Raw genomic sequence first — 15,914 nt, 5'->3', positions numbered from 1 at the left:
AGGAAAAAAAGTGAAAAAAAAAGAAAGAAGGAAGGAGGGAGGGAAAGAACAGAGGGCCAAGGAAAGTCAGGGTGACAATCGAGGGAGAGAGGTTAAGGAAACAAAACCAGTTAATTACTCAAAGATCCAGCCTGTGCCCCATTCTTCCTTGGATGGGAGGTCCAGAGAGATGATCTTTTGGGGTTTTTTTAATTATTATTTTTTTAGAGAAAGAGATAGAAATAGAGATAGATAGGGAGAAAGAGACAGACAGACAGACAGATTTGTTGTTCCCTTATTTGTGCATTAATTGGTTGCTTCTTGTATGTGCCCTGAACAGGGATTGAGCCTGCAACCTTTTAGTGTACAGAACAACACTCGCACCAACTGAGTCACCCAGTGGGGCTTTGTTTGTTTTTTTTTTAAATCCTCACCTGCCAAAGATATTTTTTTTTTTAGAGAAAATGGAAAGGAGAGAGAGAGAGACATTGATGTAAAAGAGACACATGGATTGGTCATCTCCTGCACGTGCCCTGACCCTGGCCAGGGATCTTGCCTGCAACAGAAGTGCCCTTGAACGGGAATTGAACCTGAGACCCTTTGGTCCCCAGGGCCAACACTCCAACCACTGAGCCAAACCGGCCAGGGCTTGGGTTTCTTTATTTTTTTTAAAAATGTATAATTTCACTATTTTCATCCCATTATTATATTAGCATTAAAGGGATTTCTAAAGAAAACCACATCACCCCTAATTCCATGAACATATTTATCGATTTACAGCATCTGGACTCACCTCCATTGGCCCAGTGCAGGAGGGAGCCAGCTGTCCATCAGAGATTCTGTGGTCCTTCCTCTGCCACCCACTTTTCTCTGCTTGTTCCTCTCCACACCCTGCCTGTTCATAACCCTGAAGGGTTTGGCCAGAGACGTATCTGATGTGTCTGTTCTCTTACCTTTCTAGGTACTTCAAGGATTCTAGCCTAAGAGGCCCAGTCCCCCCTTTCTCTTCACGGAGGCCATTCTATTTCTGGCCACCAGGGGGAACCCACGGGCTTGCGAGGGGCTCAGCTCTGCCCCTTAGGTCATTTGAGGAATATAAGGTCCTTGACTAATCTGGTTATCTTAGAGCAGCGGTTCTCAGCCTGTGGGTCGCAACCCCTTTGGGGGTCGAACGACCCTTTCACAGGGGTCGCCTAAGACCATCGGAAAACACACATATGTAATTACATATTGTTTACAGTAGCAAAATTACAGTTATGAAGTAGTAACGAAATAATTTTATGGTTGGGGTCACCACAACGTGAGGGAACTGTGTTAAAGGGTCGTGGCATGAGGAAGGTTGAGAACCACTGTCTTAGAGCTATTTTAAGATTTTTGTTTCTCATTTCTACATCAAATCTTTCTTCCTTTCCCTCCCTCGGATTTTCTGTTGTTTGCACGCATCTCCTAACAGGTTCTCTGAGGGCTTCTCAGCCTTTCCATCCCTTTTCTCCCAGGGCACTGGCTTCGGATTCTGTGCATATGCGCGAGGAGTCGGTCATACTTGTGAACACCTTCTCCTGTGGGGAAAAAGGCTCCAGAAACCAAACCACATTTCCCCCCAATGTCTTTGATGGTGAAAGGTTGAGATCCTGTGAAGGTCCAAAGCCATTGGAAACCAAGTCTGTCGTTTGGGATCTAAAAATGTCATCTAACAATAAAATAACAAGACTGATTTCCCCATGTGGCCCAGACCTGGCCTTGGAGATCAATCCCAAGTTGGAGTCCAAACTTAAAATGGAGGTTGAGCAATGGAATCATGTTCCTTTAACACGGCCCTTTTCCCTTTCTGCCCGTCCATTCCCCTCCTTAATCACTAAGCCCTTAGGACATCAGATTCCCGTCAGCATCACACTGCCCAAGGAAAAAGTCTCAGGCCCTGGCCAGTGTGGCCCATTCGGTTGGAGTGTCACCCCATACAACAACGGGAGCACACATACCAGGCTGGGGGTTCGATCCCTGGGGGGCGGGGGCGAGGTGCATACAGGACATCGATGTTTCTCTCTCCCTTCCTCTCTCTCTAAAATCAATTTAAAAAACAAAACATATCCTTGGGAAAGGATTTTATAAAAAAGCCTCAGGCCTGTTGAGTCCAGGAACAGAGTTTTGTTCAACTAAAGATAATGTCTTGACTTCAGCTGGGTTCCAGCCCCAGGGCCATGAAACCAGGCCTACAGGCCACCCCTCAGGAAACCGGACAGATCATCCCATGGGACGTCAGGACCTGAATCAACAATAAACGATGCCTTACCCTGGCCCCACCCAGCAGTAGAGCCTGGGACCCCAACTTCTTCAGCCACCAGTAGAAGTAATTGTTCGCTATACAACTCCTTTCCTGGAGGCCACTGAGGGGACAGGTCCTTAAGCACCAGCTTGCCTGCGACTCTGGGCTTGGTACCATTTCCTCAGCTAACAAACCTGTACTTTCTTGGCTGCCAATTCCTGTTCTTTTTTTTTTTTTTTTTTTTTTACAGAGAGGAAGGGAGAGGGATAGAGAGTTAGAAACATCGATGAGAGAGAAACATCCATCAGCTGCCTCCTGCACACCCGCTACTGGGGATGTGCCCGCAACCAAGGTACAAGCCTTTGACTGGAATCCAACCTGAGACCCTTGAGTCTGCAGGCTGACACTCTCCACTGAGCCAAACCGGTTAGGGCTTCTTGTTCACTTTTTAAAAAAATATATATTTTATTGATTTTTTACAGAGAGGAAGGGAGAAGGATAGAGAGTTAGAAACTTCGATGAGAGAGAAACATTGATTAGCTGCCTCCTGCACACCCCCCACTGGGGATGTGCCCGCAACCAAGGTACATGCCCCTGACCGGAATCGAACCTGGGACCATTCAGTCTGCAGGCCGATGCTCTATACACTGAGCCAAACCGGTTACGGCTTCCTCGTCACTTTAGATTGGCTTTGATGCACACAGGCAAATGGATCCTTTTGACCAGGCAGCTCGCTGGAGGGAAAAAGCCCTTGTGTCTCATTGCTTTGTTCTCACCCTCCATCTGTGGAGAAATACTCTTTGCTTTTACTGAGGGACCTGGAGATCTTAAAGGGGGTGTGCAGGCACTGAATCCAGTGGAACCGATGTGCATAAGGGAAGAAAGGTTCCAGGTTGGAGATTTCACCCACTTGCTGCCTGAGCCTCTTATTCTAATTATGAAGATTATTTGGTATTAAGTGCACATGAATTTGAAGACAATATCGGTTTGTTATTGAAACCTCTTGTGCTGCCCTGGCCGGGATGGCTCAGCTGTTGAGCATCATCCCGTACACTGAAAGATCACTAGTTCGATTTCTGATCAGGTTTGGGGTTTGATACTCGGTTGGGGTGCATGCAGGAGGCAGGTGACCCATGTTTCTCTCTCATATCAGTCTCTCTCTCTCTCTCCCTCTCTCTCCCACTTCCTCTCTGGCTCTCCCTCCCTCTCCTCCCTCTCCCTCTCCTGCTCTCCCTCCCTCTCCCTCTCTCTCAAAAATCAATAAAAACATATTTTAAAATTTTAATAGAGATAAACTATTCTCCCAAAAGGCTATAAAAAGTACAGCTTAAAGAAAACTAACAACCTAATTAAAAAGTGGACAAAAGTGCTGGACAGACACCTCACCAAGGGAGAGAGACAGATGGCAAATAAGCATATGAAGAGATGCTCCCATCATATGTCCTCAGGGAAATGCAAGTTAAAACAACGAGGCCCTAGCTGGTGTGGCTCAGTGGATAGAGCTTCGGCCTGCAGACTGAAGGGTCCTGGGTTCGATTCTGGTCAAGGGCACACGCCCGGGTTGCAAGCTCGGTCCCTGGTGGGGCGGCGTGCAGGAGGCAACTGATTGATGATTCTCTCTCATTGATGTTTCTCTCTCTCTCTCCCTCTCCCTTCCTCTCTGAAATCAACAAAAATATATATTAAAAACCACAATAATAACAATGAGATACTACTACACACTTATCAAAATGGCTAAAATATTGAACACTGACAACACTGCTGGCGGGGGTGCAGAGCAACAGGAACTTGCATTCATTGCCTGTGGGACTGCAAAATAGCACAGTCACTTTGGAAAACTGGCAGTTTCTTACGAAGCTAAACACAGTCTTACCATATAATCCCGCAATTATGTTCTTAGGTAATTCACCGAAAAACCTGCAGGCAAATATTCAAATGTTCAATTTATAATTGCCCCAAACTGGAAGCACACCTCAATGCCCTTGACTAGGTGAATGGTTAAGCTAACAGTGGCACATCCATATAGTGCAGGGGTGGGGAACGTCCAAGAAATCACTTGGTCTGGTCCTGCCAAGGCATTAGGGGTGAGTTAATTAAATGTTCGACCAAACAGAACAGGCTAATTTTCAAGTTGATAATTTTGTATGGCCCGTGAATGGTGTTAAAAATATCCAAATGGCCCCTGGCAGAAAAAGGTTCCCCTCCCCTGAGTGGAATACTATTCAGCGAAAAATGGAAAGGAGCCATGAAGCCACAGAAAGACTCGGAGAACCAGTAAGTGCGTGTAGCTAAGGAAAAGAGACCAGTCTGAAACGGCTGCATACTTTATGATTTTAAGTACAGGACATTCTGGGAAAGGCAGATTTATAGGGACAGTGGATGCCTGGGGCGGGGGTGGCAGGGAGAGGAGGAGCAGTGAGCAGGTGGAATGCAGGGACTGCTGTTAGATCAGAGAGACCATTCCGCCTGAGACGGGGGGATGTGGGGGATACATGAATCGTGCATTTGGTAAAACCCAGCACAAGGAGTTAACTAATGTAAACCATGGGCTTTAGCTGGTAATAACGATGCTACATCAATATTGGTTCACCAATGTTTCAAATGTAGCACGCCACCACAAGATAGGGGTAACGGGTTGGAGAAAAGGTGTATATTGGAACTCTGTCCTTTCTGTTCAGTTTTGGAGGGTTTTGGGGGTTTTTTTGTAAGTCTAAAGGTGTTTTAAGAAATAAAGTTTAGCCCTGGCCGGTTTGGCTCAGCGTTGGCCCTCAGACCCAAGGGTCACAGGTTCGATTCATGGTCAAGGGCACGGGCCTCGGTTGCGGGCTCCCCGGGCCCAGTGTGGGTGAGTGCAGGAGGCAACCAATTGAGGTGTCTCTCTCATGGGGATATTCCCACCCCCGGTTCCCCGACTGCTCTCTCCCTTCCACTCTCCCTTGAAATCAATGGGAAAAATATCCTCGGGTGAGGATTAAAAAAAGAAAGTTTGTTTATTAATTAAAATAATAATAACAATTTACAGACTCAGCAAAAGTATATGTCTCCCTTTCCAGTGGTTCTCAACCTGTGCGTCGTGAACAATGAAAATATATCCTGCATATGAGATATTTACATTACGATTCATAGCAGTAGCAGCATCACAGTTATGAAGTAGCAACGAAAATAATGTTATGGTTGGGGGTCACCACCACATGAGGACCTGTATGAAAGGTCGCGGCATCAGGAGTGTTTTAGACGATCTTTGTTTTCACTGTTTGGTGACAGGTGCTCAATTGAATCCAGTTTGGTATTTTATTAGTTTTAATTTGCATTTCCCTGTGTTCTCCTCGGTTTGAACATCTTTTCCGGATTGATGGACATTTCAGGTTCCCTTATTATAACTGTTACTGACTGATTTTTAGAGAGAGAGGAAGGGAGAGGGAGAGGGAGATAATAGGTAGGTAGGTATCGGGATGACGCTCTAACCAACTGAGCTGCTCAGTCAGAGCCTCAACTGCCCGTATACAAGTCGCTTGTTCCTGTCCTTGGCCTGTTTATCCAGTTGGCTGTTGATCTTTTGATTGTGGAATTATGGGAGTTTTAAAAATTTGCTCATTCATTCTTTTTTTGTTTATGTGTTGCAAATATTTTCTCATAATCTGTTGTTTTTCAACTCGGATAATGATGTCTTTTATCCATAGAAAGTTGTGTTTTGTTTTGGTTAATCCTCACCCGAGGATATTTTTTCCATTGATTTTTATTTTTTTAAATATATTTTTATTGATTTCAGAGAGAAAAGGAGAGGGAGAGAGAACAGAAACATCAATGATGAGGGAGAATCATTGATCAGCCGCTTCCTGCACGCCCCCTACTGGGGATCGAGCCGGAATCCTGGGCATGTGTCCTTGACCGGATTTGAACCAGGGACCTTTTAGTCCGAAGGCTGACGCTCTATCCACTGAGCAAAACCGGCGAGGGCTCCATTGATTTTTAGAGAGAGTGGAAGGGAGGGGAGTGAGAGAGACACATCAGTTGGTTGCCTTCTGCACGTGCCCTGACAGGGGCAAGGGATCAAATCTGCAACCCAGGTAAGTGCCCATGACTGGGAGTTGAACCCAAGACCCTTCAGTGTGCAGGCCAACGCTCTAACCAGTGGTTCTCAACCTTCCTCATGCTGCGACCCTTTAATACAGTTCCTCATGTTGTGGTGACCCCCAGCCATAAAATTATTTTCATTGCTACTTCATAACTGTAATTTTGCTACTGTTATGAATCGTCATGTAAATATCTGATATGCTATATGTGTTTTCCAATGGTTGCGACCCACAGGTTGAGAACCGCTGCAACCACTAAGTCAAACCAGCCAGGGCGTGGCCATAGAAAGTTTTACATTTTGAAGGCGTTTGGCCTGGAAATGTGCTCTGTGATCTGAGCCCGACCTCAGCTGGAGCCCATCGCTCTGGCCAGCCTTGTCCTTTTGCTCCCGACTCTCCAAGCTGAGCCCAGGGTTCTGCCACAGGGTGTCCATGGAGGCGCCTTCTGGGCAGGTTTTGAAGCAGGCACGGCTTTATCTAATGGGATGAACCTGGCTAAAGAGATTAGCAGGGTGTCTTGCAGCTCCCACTTCTAATCTGCACCTGCAGGCTGCCCCTTCCTGGCCGGGAAGGAGCTGCAGAAACGGCTGGAGGACTGGCCCCTTCAGGAGCCGGGACTGAGCTGAGGGGGTCCCGGGCGAGGGGGCGTCACCATGGGCAGCCCCCAGAGCAGCGCCCCTCCCGAGGCCCTGAGTCCTCGGCCCTGGGCGCGCTAAGGTCACGAGTGGGAGCTGCGCGCGGGAGGCTGCCCGGCCCGCACCCTGCACCATGGCGCTGCTGAAAGTCAGCTTTGACCAGAAGAGGCGGGTCAAGTTGGCCCAGGGGCTCTGGCTCCTGAACTGGCTCGCGGTGCTGGCCGGCACCGTGGTCTTCGGCCTGGGGCTCTTCCTGAAGGTCGAGCTCCGGAAGAGGAGCGACGTGATGGGCAACTCGGAGAGCCACCTGGTGCCCAACTCCTTGATCGGGGTGGGGGTGCTGTCCTGTGTGGTCCACGCTCTGGCCGGCAAGGTCTGCTACGACGCCCTGGACCCGGCCAAGTACGCCAAGTGGAAGCCCTGGCTGAGGCCGTACCTGGCCGCCTGCGTCCTCCTCCAGGCGGCCCTCCTGCTGGCGGCACTCTGCTGCCTCCTCCTGCGCGGCTCCCTGGAGAGCGCGCTGGCCCTGGGGCTCAGGCAGGGCCTGCGATTCTACCGGGACACGGACACGCCCGGCCGCTGCTACATGAAGAAGACCATCGACCTGCTGCAGATCGAGTTCAGATGCTGCGGCAACAACGGCTTCCGGGACTGGTTTGAGATTCAGTGGATCAGCAACCGCTACCTGGACTTTTCCTCCAAAGAAGTCAAAGAGTGAGTGGCCCCCGCCCCGGGTCGACGCCGAAGGGGCCTGGAAGCCGGTGTCCTGTCCCCCCCGGGGGGTGGTCGCTGTGCAGCACTTCTCGTTGTGCCTGCCAGGCTGTGCTGGGGGGACCTATGGAATTTCTGATGTTCTGACATGTTGCCTATAAAGGCGGCAACTTCCTATGGTCCAACCTAACCTTTGGCTATGGTGGGAGGAGGGTGTCGGCTATAAAGGGTGTCCCAAAATTCACGCAAGAAGTAATTTTGATAGAAAACGCAGGTTTATAATTAAAAATTGTAAGTTTTTTGTTGATTCATAAAGTATACAGTATAGGGTTATGTATGGAATAGCTTATCGGGTAAATGGCCTCCACAACTTTGCTGGTACATATGCACTCTTTTGTTATTGCCTGAGGAGTCGCATTTTTGAGGAAGAATGGTCTGATGATGCCTGCAGCCCCAAATCCGCACCAAACAGTGACACGTTGTAGATGCATTTTTTTCTCAACAATCACTCATGGATTTTCTGAACCCCAAATGGGACAATTTTGTCGATTAACCAAGTCATCAAGATGAAAATGAGACTCATCGAAATTCAGCCACATTTATGCAAAACAGTCATGGAAAATTTCAACAAAAGAGTGCGTATGTGCCAGCAAAGCCGTGGAGGCCATTTACCCGATATGCTATTCCATACATAACCCTATACTGTATACTTTATGAATCAATAAAAAATTTACAATTTTTAATTATAAACCTGCGTTTTCTATCAAAATGACTTCTTGCGTGAATTTTGGGACACCCTTTATAAGCTGTGGGACAGGCGTGCCGGGGGGACTGCGGCATTCGTAGAGCACATGTACTGAGATGCTGGCCAGTCTCCTTCACTCAAAGTACCTGGAACCAGTCCCGGAAGCTCACATGTCCTGGTTGGTTCCCTTTCTCCCGCCTTTGGGTCCCGAGCACCTACCTCAAGGTGTGTCCTTGGGCGTGGAGAGAAGAGCCGGGGACGGGCAGTCAGGGAGTCGAGGCCGTGGCTTTGGCTCTGCTGTTAGCTGGCCGGAGACCGCGGATAAGTCACTTGGCCTGGGCCCTCGCTTGCCCAACGGTTAGATAAAGACACTGGAATAATCTTGGAGGTCGTCTCCTGGCTCTGTCTAGAGCAGCGGTTCTCAACCTGTGAGTCGCGACCCCTTTGGGGGTCGAACGACCTTTTCACAGGGGTCACCTAAGACCATCGGAAAACACATCTATAATTACATATCGTTTTTGTGCTTAATCACTATGCTTTAATTATGTTCAATTTGAAACAATGAAAATATATCCTGCATATCAGATATTTACATGACGATTCTTAACAGTAGCAAAATTACAGTTATGAAGTAGCAACGAAAATAATGTTATGGTTGGGGGTCACCACAACGTGAGGAACTGTATTAAAGGGTCGCGGCATTAGGGAGGCTGAGAACCGCTGGTCTAGAGCCTGGCATACAGCAGGTGCTCATTAAATGTTTCCTTCTTAAATCATAGCAGTGCCGCCTGGTGAAGTGTGTCTGAAGTGTTGTCTGTGCAAATATAAAAGCCTGGGTGGGAAGTCGGGAGGCGCTGGTGGGAGAGAATCTCCCCTGGAGCTGCAGTCCACACGCGTGTGATGCCAGCACACGGCTCTCCCCGTAGGCCCCCCGCCCCCCCCAGCCCACCACCGCAGGGAGAGGGCAGCCTGCTCCAGCCGCTCCCCGTGTCCTGGCTGAGCGAGAGGTCGGTTTTCATCCAGGCGAGTTTCCTGTAAGGCTGGCGAGTCCAGGGGACTTGCACACAGGGTGTGGGGCACACAGGCAGCGGGGAATGGTTGGAGCCCAGACCGCAGCACCAACAAACCCTGAAGGCTGCCCCTCGGATGGAAGGGAAGGCAGACCGAAGGTCACTGCTGGGATTCTGTTTTCTCTGCGGCTGGGGATTACTGCTACAAATCCTAGTCAAGGAGAGACTTGCAAACTGCCCTGCCCTCCCTCGGTGACAGGGCTGCAGGGACAGCACGGGAGGCGTGGTCTAGGGAAGGTGCCCTGGGAGGGCGTGAAGCCACGGGGACAAGCAGCATTCCTGGGATGGGGCCCGGGGGTGGGGTGGTGGTGGTGGTGGTGGTGGAGAATGTTGTAGAAGCAGCGCTTGTGAGCTTTGCAACCCTGCCTTTTCCTGTCATTTCCCTTGATTGCCGTCTGCACAGGGTCAGTCCTTGGAGACTGTAAACCTCTCTGTAATCCCCAAATCCCCTCTGTCCCAAGCGGAGAAATTCTCCAGGCTGTTCCACTCTCGTGGTCAGCATGGCCACGTTTCCAGGCACACATTAAGCTCAGTGCTCCACACCAACTTGTTCAGATTTTTAAAAGGCGTCTCTGTTACGCAAAAAACCAGGTGACCAAGAGAAACAAAAACAGGAAAAGAAATTCAGGTCAGAGTCTCAGTCACAACTAAGCATCACTCGCTTCAGTTTTTTCACATTTCATTCTAGTCTCGTTAACATCTACATAACGACACAGCGTAACCAGGGGTAATGCAACTGAGTGCCCATTTTGCAATTTGATAGTATAACTTTCGCATAATGTTCAAAATGGTCATTTCCTCTCAGCTTCACTGTGATATAATTAACAAATAACATTATGGAAGGTTAGGTGCACATTGTGTTGATGTGATACATTTATATGTTGTAAAGTGATCACCACCATGGCCTCGGCCGACTCCTTCGTTATGTGACATAATTAGAATCTCCCGTCTGTAGTGAGGACATTTAAGATCTACTCTCTTGAGCAACGTTTTTTTTGCAATTTTCAAGCATGTGACACAGTATTGTTAACTGTGGTCACTATGATGTGCATTAGATCCCAGAACTTGTTCGTCTTATAATTGGACTAGAGGCCCAGTGCACAAAATTTGTGCAGGGGGACTAAGGGGAGCCCACAGCCCAGCCTGCACCCTCTCCAATCCGGGACCCCTGTGGGATCAGGCCTAAATCAGCAGTCAGACATCCCTCTTGCATTCTAACCACTCGCCTGCCTGCCTGCCTGCCTGCATGATCGCCCCTAACTGCTCCCCTGCTGGCCTGATCGCCCCTAACTGCTCCCCTGCTGGCCTGATCGCCCCTAACTGCTCCACTGTCTGCCTGATCGCCCCAACTGCCTCTGCCTTGGCCTCTGCCACTGTGGCTTTGTTTGGAAGGACGTCCAGAATGACGTCCAGAAGGTCATTTGGCTGTCCGGTCTAATTAGCATATTATGCTTTTATTAGTATAGATGTTTGTGCACTTTGACCAATATCGTCGCTGTCCCCGAAGCCCCTGGCAACCATCAATTTAGTGCCTGTTCTATGCATTTGGGTTTTCCGATTCCACATATATGTGATATGAAACAGTATTTGTCTAAAACGATTATGATCACCGATTGTGTAATATTCCACTGGACAAATGGACACACTTAAGTGGTCATTTAGGATGTCTTTCCCCTGCCTTTCCCTCTCTCTCTCTCTCTCTCTCTCTTCTTATCCCCCTTCCCCCCACCACCACTTCCCTTCGGCTACATTTCTAGAACTGGAACTGCAGAACTGAAATCCTTTCTCCTTTCCACCCTGCCCCCCACAGTGACGTCACACCCGTGTTGCCAAGGGAACAGCCTGATAGGTTCCCTTGACAGAGAGGCGACATCATCATTTCCCACAAACTTAAATTAATGATCAGTGGGTGAAACCGTGAGGGAGGTGAGCTCCTTGGGGCTGTGACCAGAAAGCTTGGTGAGGCCGGATTTGCCTGAGGGCCAGCGCTAGCCGCCCCGTGCCTGTTGGTGGAAAGAACAAAGGCATGAACGAGAGAACTTGAGTGGCACCTCTCCTCCCGCCACCGCACACACTAACATTTCTTTCTGTTCGCATTTGACTGCTCACTTAGAAAGATTATTAAGTTTACCTGACAAAGCTGGATCCCCAGCACAGAAAGTGCGTTTATGTGTTTGAGATGACAAAGCACCGAGACGTGGTGAGCATTCGTCTTTTCTTTCTTTCTTTTTTAAATATATTTTATTGATTTTTTACAGAGAGGAAGGGAGAAGGAGAGGGATAGAGAGTTAGAAACATCGATGAGAGAGAAACGTCGATCAGCTGCCTCCTGCACACTCCCTACTGGGGATGTGCCCGCAACCAAGGTACATGCCCTTGACCGGAATCGAACCTGGGACCCTTCAGTCCGCAGGCCGATGCTCTATCCACTGAGCCACACCGGTCAGGGCAGCATTCGCTTTCTCCTGGCTTTTCTCAGCAGCATCCTCGGGGCTGGACTTCTGAGGCCACAGAGGCAAGAGAAGCCAGGTCTCTGGAGGAGGGTCTGTGGTTCTCGGCCAGTGCCTTTATGTTTTGCGTTTTCAACTTTCCTTACAGAAAACTCAAGCAGCCACAAAAGCAGAGAGATTTAAGGAACTCCCGTGTACCCATCACCCAGCTTCAACAAACATTTTGCCTTTCTGGTCTCATTAACGCAAATCCTGGGCATGGTTTCCCTTTACTTGTAAATACGCTAGGAGGCATTTCATAAGGAGGGTGTTGTTGTTTTTCTTTTTGTTTAAGGTAAGTGCAATTAATCATCTCACCAAAATTAGCATTAGTATTATCTAATACCCAGACTGTTCAATATTCCGGCTGGTTTGTTCAAATCAGGATCCCAACCGACCCACACTCTGCACTTGGTTGCTTCTCCGAGTCTCTCTCCTCTATATCAGTTATCTTTTTCTGAAAAACGAACTGAAACAAACAAAAAACGTTTGTATTGATTTCAGAGAGACAGGAAGGAAGAAACATCCATGTGAGAGAGAAAATGGGCTGGTTGCCGCCTGCAGGCACTCCAACCTGGGATTGAACCCACAACCTGGGCATGTGCCCCGACCGGGAATTGAACCAGTGACCTTTTGGTGCATCGGGTGATGCTCAGCCGAATGAGCCACTCGGGCCAGGGCGGCGGTTACCTTTTTATGCCACGAGCTCCTTGGAGAAACGGCCACTTGTTCTGCAGAATTCCCCTCGCTCTCGAGTTAGGCAACGGCTGCCATGCTGTCTTCCCCTTGTCCTGCCTGCTCTCCTGTGAGCCAGCTCAGGGCTGAGGGGCCATCGGACTGAGGTTTGGTTTCGGCAAGAGGTTCAGAGGGTGCTGCCGCGGGCACCTGGCCGCATCACACCAGGAGGGCATGGGGTCCTCGGCCTGCTTAGAGCAATTCCTTTGCTATTTCCTGTTTTCAGGGTGACCAGCGCTTCGGTGTCTGGGGGTGAGGCAGACGGGAAGGAGCTCAGAGGCATGGCACCAGGAACTCTTAGCCAGGAGGCCTGGCCTGGGCAACAGAACAAGGGGAAAGTTGGCACCAAACTCTCACTTTACTGTCCTGCAAGGGGACCCGCTGGCTACAGGCATCTCTTCCTCTTCCTGAGCAATTTATAAACATCTCAAGAAGTTCTACACGTTGGCTAGAAGCTCCCTGAGGACAGGGCGGTGACTCCCCTTCTTATGGCCCCCCTCACCACCTGCAGGACTTTATACTCTGCGACTACCAGAAAGGAAGCGCTAACCCTGCACTTGCTGTGCACCAGGTGCTCTGTGTGTATTGCCCATTCCGTCTCCGCCACAGGCCCGTCAGGAACTATATCGCCATTTCTCAGATGAGGAGACTGAGGCTCACAGAGGTCGTTGCCAAGGCTCGATGGGGGTCAGGCGGGGACTGACTCATTAGCAGCTACACTCCTGCCTCCCTCCTCTCCCTGGGGTGCTCGTTTCCGTTCGGCTTCCCTCATTGACTTACGGACTCACTGACTGAATTATGTGGGTTTCCCAGGGAAATTGACGCGATGATTTTCCCGTCAGAGGCGGCTGGGCCATGGGACAGTGGGCTAGCGCAGCGGTCGGCACCCGGTGGTCTGCGGACCCTGGTGGTCCGTGAGGTCCAAAGGTTGGCGACTGCTGGGCACAGGCTCATCAATTAAGACCCTCAGGAGCCTGGAGCCCAGCAGAGCGCGGTTTGCAGCCGGGGCCGGATATGAACAGCCCGCCCCCACCCCAGGAGCCTCTGCCCGGCTTCGTCTTAAGGGGGTGAGTGGGGCTGTCACCTGTGGGTGCACCAGGGCCAGCGCCGAGCAGGCAGACGTGCTTCCGGGGAGGGAGGGCTCCAGAGCTGTGGCCCAAGGGGTCCCCGGCTGGGGGGACACAGCCCTGTCCTCAGGGACCCCCAGTCTGAGGGGGACATGGCCCTGTCCTCAGGGAACCCCAGTCTGAGGGGGAAACGGCCCTGTCCTCAGGGAGCCCCAGTCTGGGGGGGACGGGACACGGCCCTGCCCTGTAGGGACCAGCAAGGTGGCTTCTCCACTGGGGTCAGCGAGGTGGGGGAAGGCGCCGCCCAGAAGAGCAGCTGCAGGCAGCTCCCACCGGGGGCCTCAGCTGCAGAACCGCAGGCCTGGCCCTCAGGCAGGGCCCGGAGGCAGGGCCACTCTGCTGGGTGAGGCCAGTCCTGCCTTGGCCCTTCTCCTGCTGCAGAACCACCTGGTGGCGGGCCAGGTACCAGGGAGCGGGCCCTGCGTGGGGGGAGCCCCCTTCTCCCAGCTGCACCCCGTGCAGATCTCAGCTAACCCACAGCCGCTGAGAGGGTAGGGTTTCCCACCCCCAGCTCTGGAGGGTCCCCCACCCCCAGCTCTGGAGAGAGGAGTCAGTGCCGCTCACCAGTGGGTGACCCGCTCACAGATGCAGGCCGGGGCAGCTGAGCTCCTCCGGGTGAGGGGACAGGAGGAGGCCGGGCGGGGCTGGCCTTGGGGTGGGAGACACTGTGCTCCGCCTGCTGGGCTGCTCACCCGCAGTCAGTGGGGTTGGAGCGAGAACTTCTCCAGCAGCTGCTGCTTCGGACACAGGTGCCTCCTGCTCACAGCAGCGCTCACAGCCTCCGCACAGTGGGAGGGCCATGCACCCCTCTGTGTGTCCCCGGCAGTGTGTCCCCTTGTCACAGAGGCTCCCTGGGAGCGAGGAGCCTGGCTCACGGCTCTTCGAAGCCTTTCATATGGATCCGTTCATGTGACCCTTGTGTCGACCCCACTTCACAGATGAGGGAGCTGAGGCCCAGGGAGGGAGGGGGTTTCCCCGGGGGATGGACGGGGCAGACACCCAGGCGTCCTCCTCTTCTCAGCGGGACCACCTGTGCACCCAGGGCCGCCCCCTCCTCGGGCAGTGGGTCCTGTTCATGCAGGAAAGGTCGGTGTAGAAATAGGGTCGCCATTACCCAGGCATGGATTGTTCTGGAGCCAAGGAGGCCACCTTGTACAGAGTTTTCTTTTTTTTTTATTTTAAATATACTTTATTGATTTTTTACAGAGAGGAAGGGAGAAGGATAGAGAGCTAGAAACACCAATGAGAGAGAAACATCGACCAGCCGCCTCCCGCACACTCCCCACGGGGATGCGCCGCAACCAACAGGCACATGCACGGACAGCAAAGGACAGTTCACTGAAAAGGAACCACAAATGGATCTTTATATATATATATATTATGGCTTTCAGAGAGGAAGGGAGAGGGAGGGAGAGAGGGGAACATCAATGATGAGAATCACTGATGGGCTGCCTCTTGCACACCCCCTACTGGGGACTGAGCCCACAACCCAGCATGTGCTCTGACCGGGAATTGAACCGTGACCTCCTGGTTCATAGGTCAATGCTCACTCACACCAGCTGGGCTGGATCTGTTTTTCAGTCCCAAGTTCTATTGAGTGAAAATATGAACGCTTCAGGACTTAGTGTGTCATCCTCGTGCAGGCGCCCCGCGAGTCTCCGTACGTTCCAGTTTAGTGTATGTGCTGCAGAGCGGGCACCACAGATGGCTCTTCAACATGTGAGACACCAAACTCCGCTCATGAGAGAAGTGGGAATGAAACAACCGCGAGATACTATTTTTTTAGTCCTCACCCAAGGATATGTTCTCTCTCTCTCTCTCTCTCTTTTTTTTTTTTGAGAGAAACATCGATGTGAAAAACACGGGTCAGTTGCCTCCTGTACTCGCCCTGACCAGGAATTGAACCCACAATCTTCTGGTGTACGGACGACACTCCAACCAACCAAGCCACGGAGACGGGACCCAAGATACTCATTCCACGGGTCAGCTTTCACTATCATCTGTCAGACCTGTGTGGGCTTGGCTGTGGGGAGGGGCTCCGCAGGTGTGGCGGGTGGGTGTGCCTGCCCAGCCCCGAGGAGAGAGGC

The 15,914-nt window shown here is 51.0% G+C and overlaps 1 protein-coding gene across 1 annotated transcript in view; it reads left to right on the top strand.

Annotated features, from left to right (window-relative positions):
• The first annotated feature begins 6,854 nt into the window (after positions 1-6,854).
• Positions 6,855-15,914, top strand: part of PRPH2 (peripherin 2 (retinal degeneration, slow)) — a 17,834-nt gene continuing 8,774 nt past the window's right edge. The window contains exon 1 of the mRNA XM_006776344.2: positions 6,855-7,664. Within this exon, the coding sequence (XP_006776407.1) occupies positions 7,084-7,664 (581 nt within the window). The 5' untranslated portion in view covers positions 6,855-7,083. The remainder of the gene's footprint in view (positions 7,665-15,914) is intronic.

This window comes from Myotis davidii, unplaced genomic scaffold (assembly GCF_000327345.1).
Source record: "Myotis davidii unplaced genomic scaffold, ASM32734v1 scaffold167, whole genome shotgun sequence".
Taxonomy (NCBI): domain Eukaryota; kingdom Metazoa; phylum Chordata; class Mammalia; order Chiroptera; family Vespertilionidae; genus Myotis; species Myotis davidii.
Note: the sequence above shows the minus strand (reverse complement) of the source record. Positions and strands in the feature narration are given on the sequence as shown.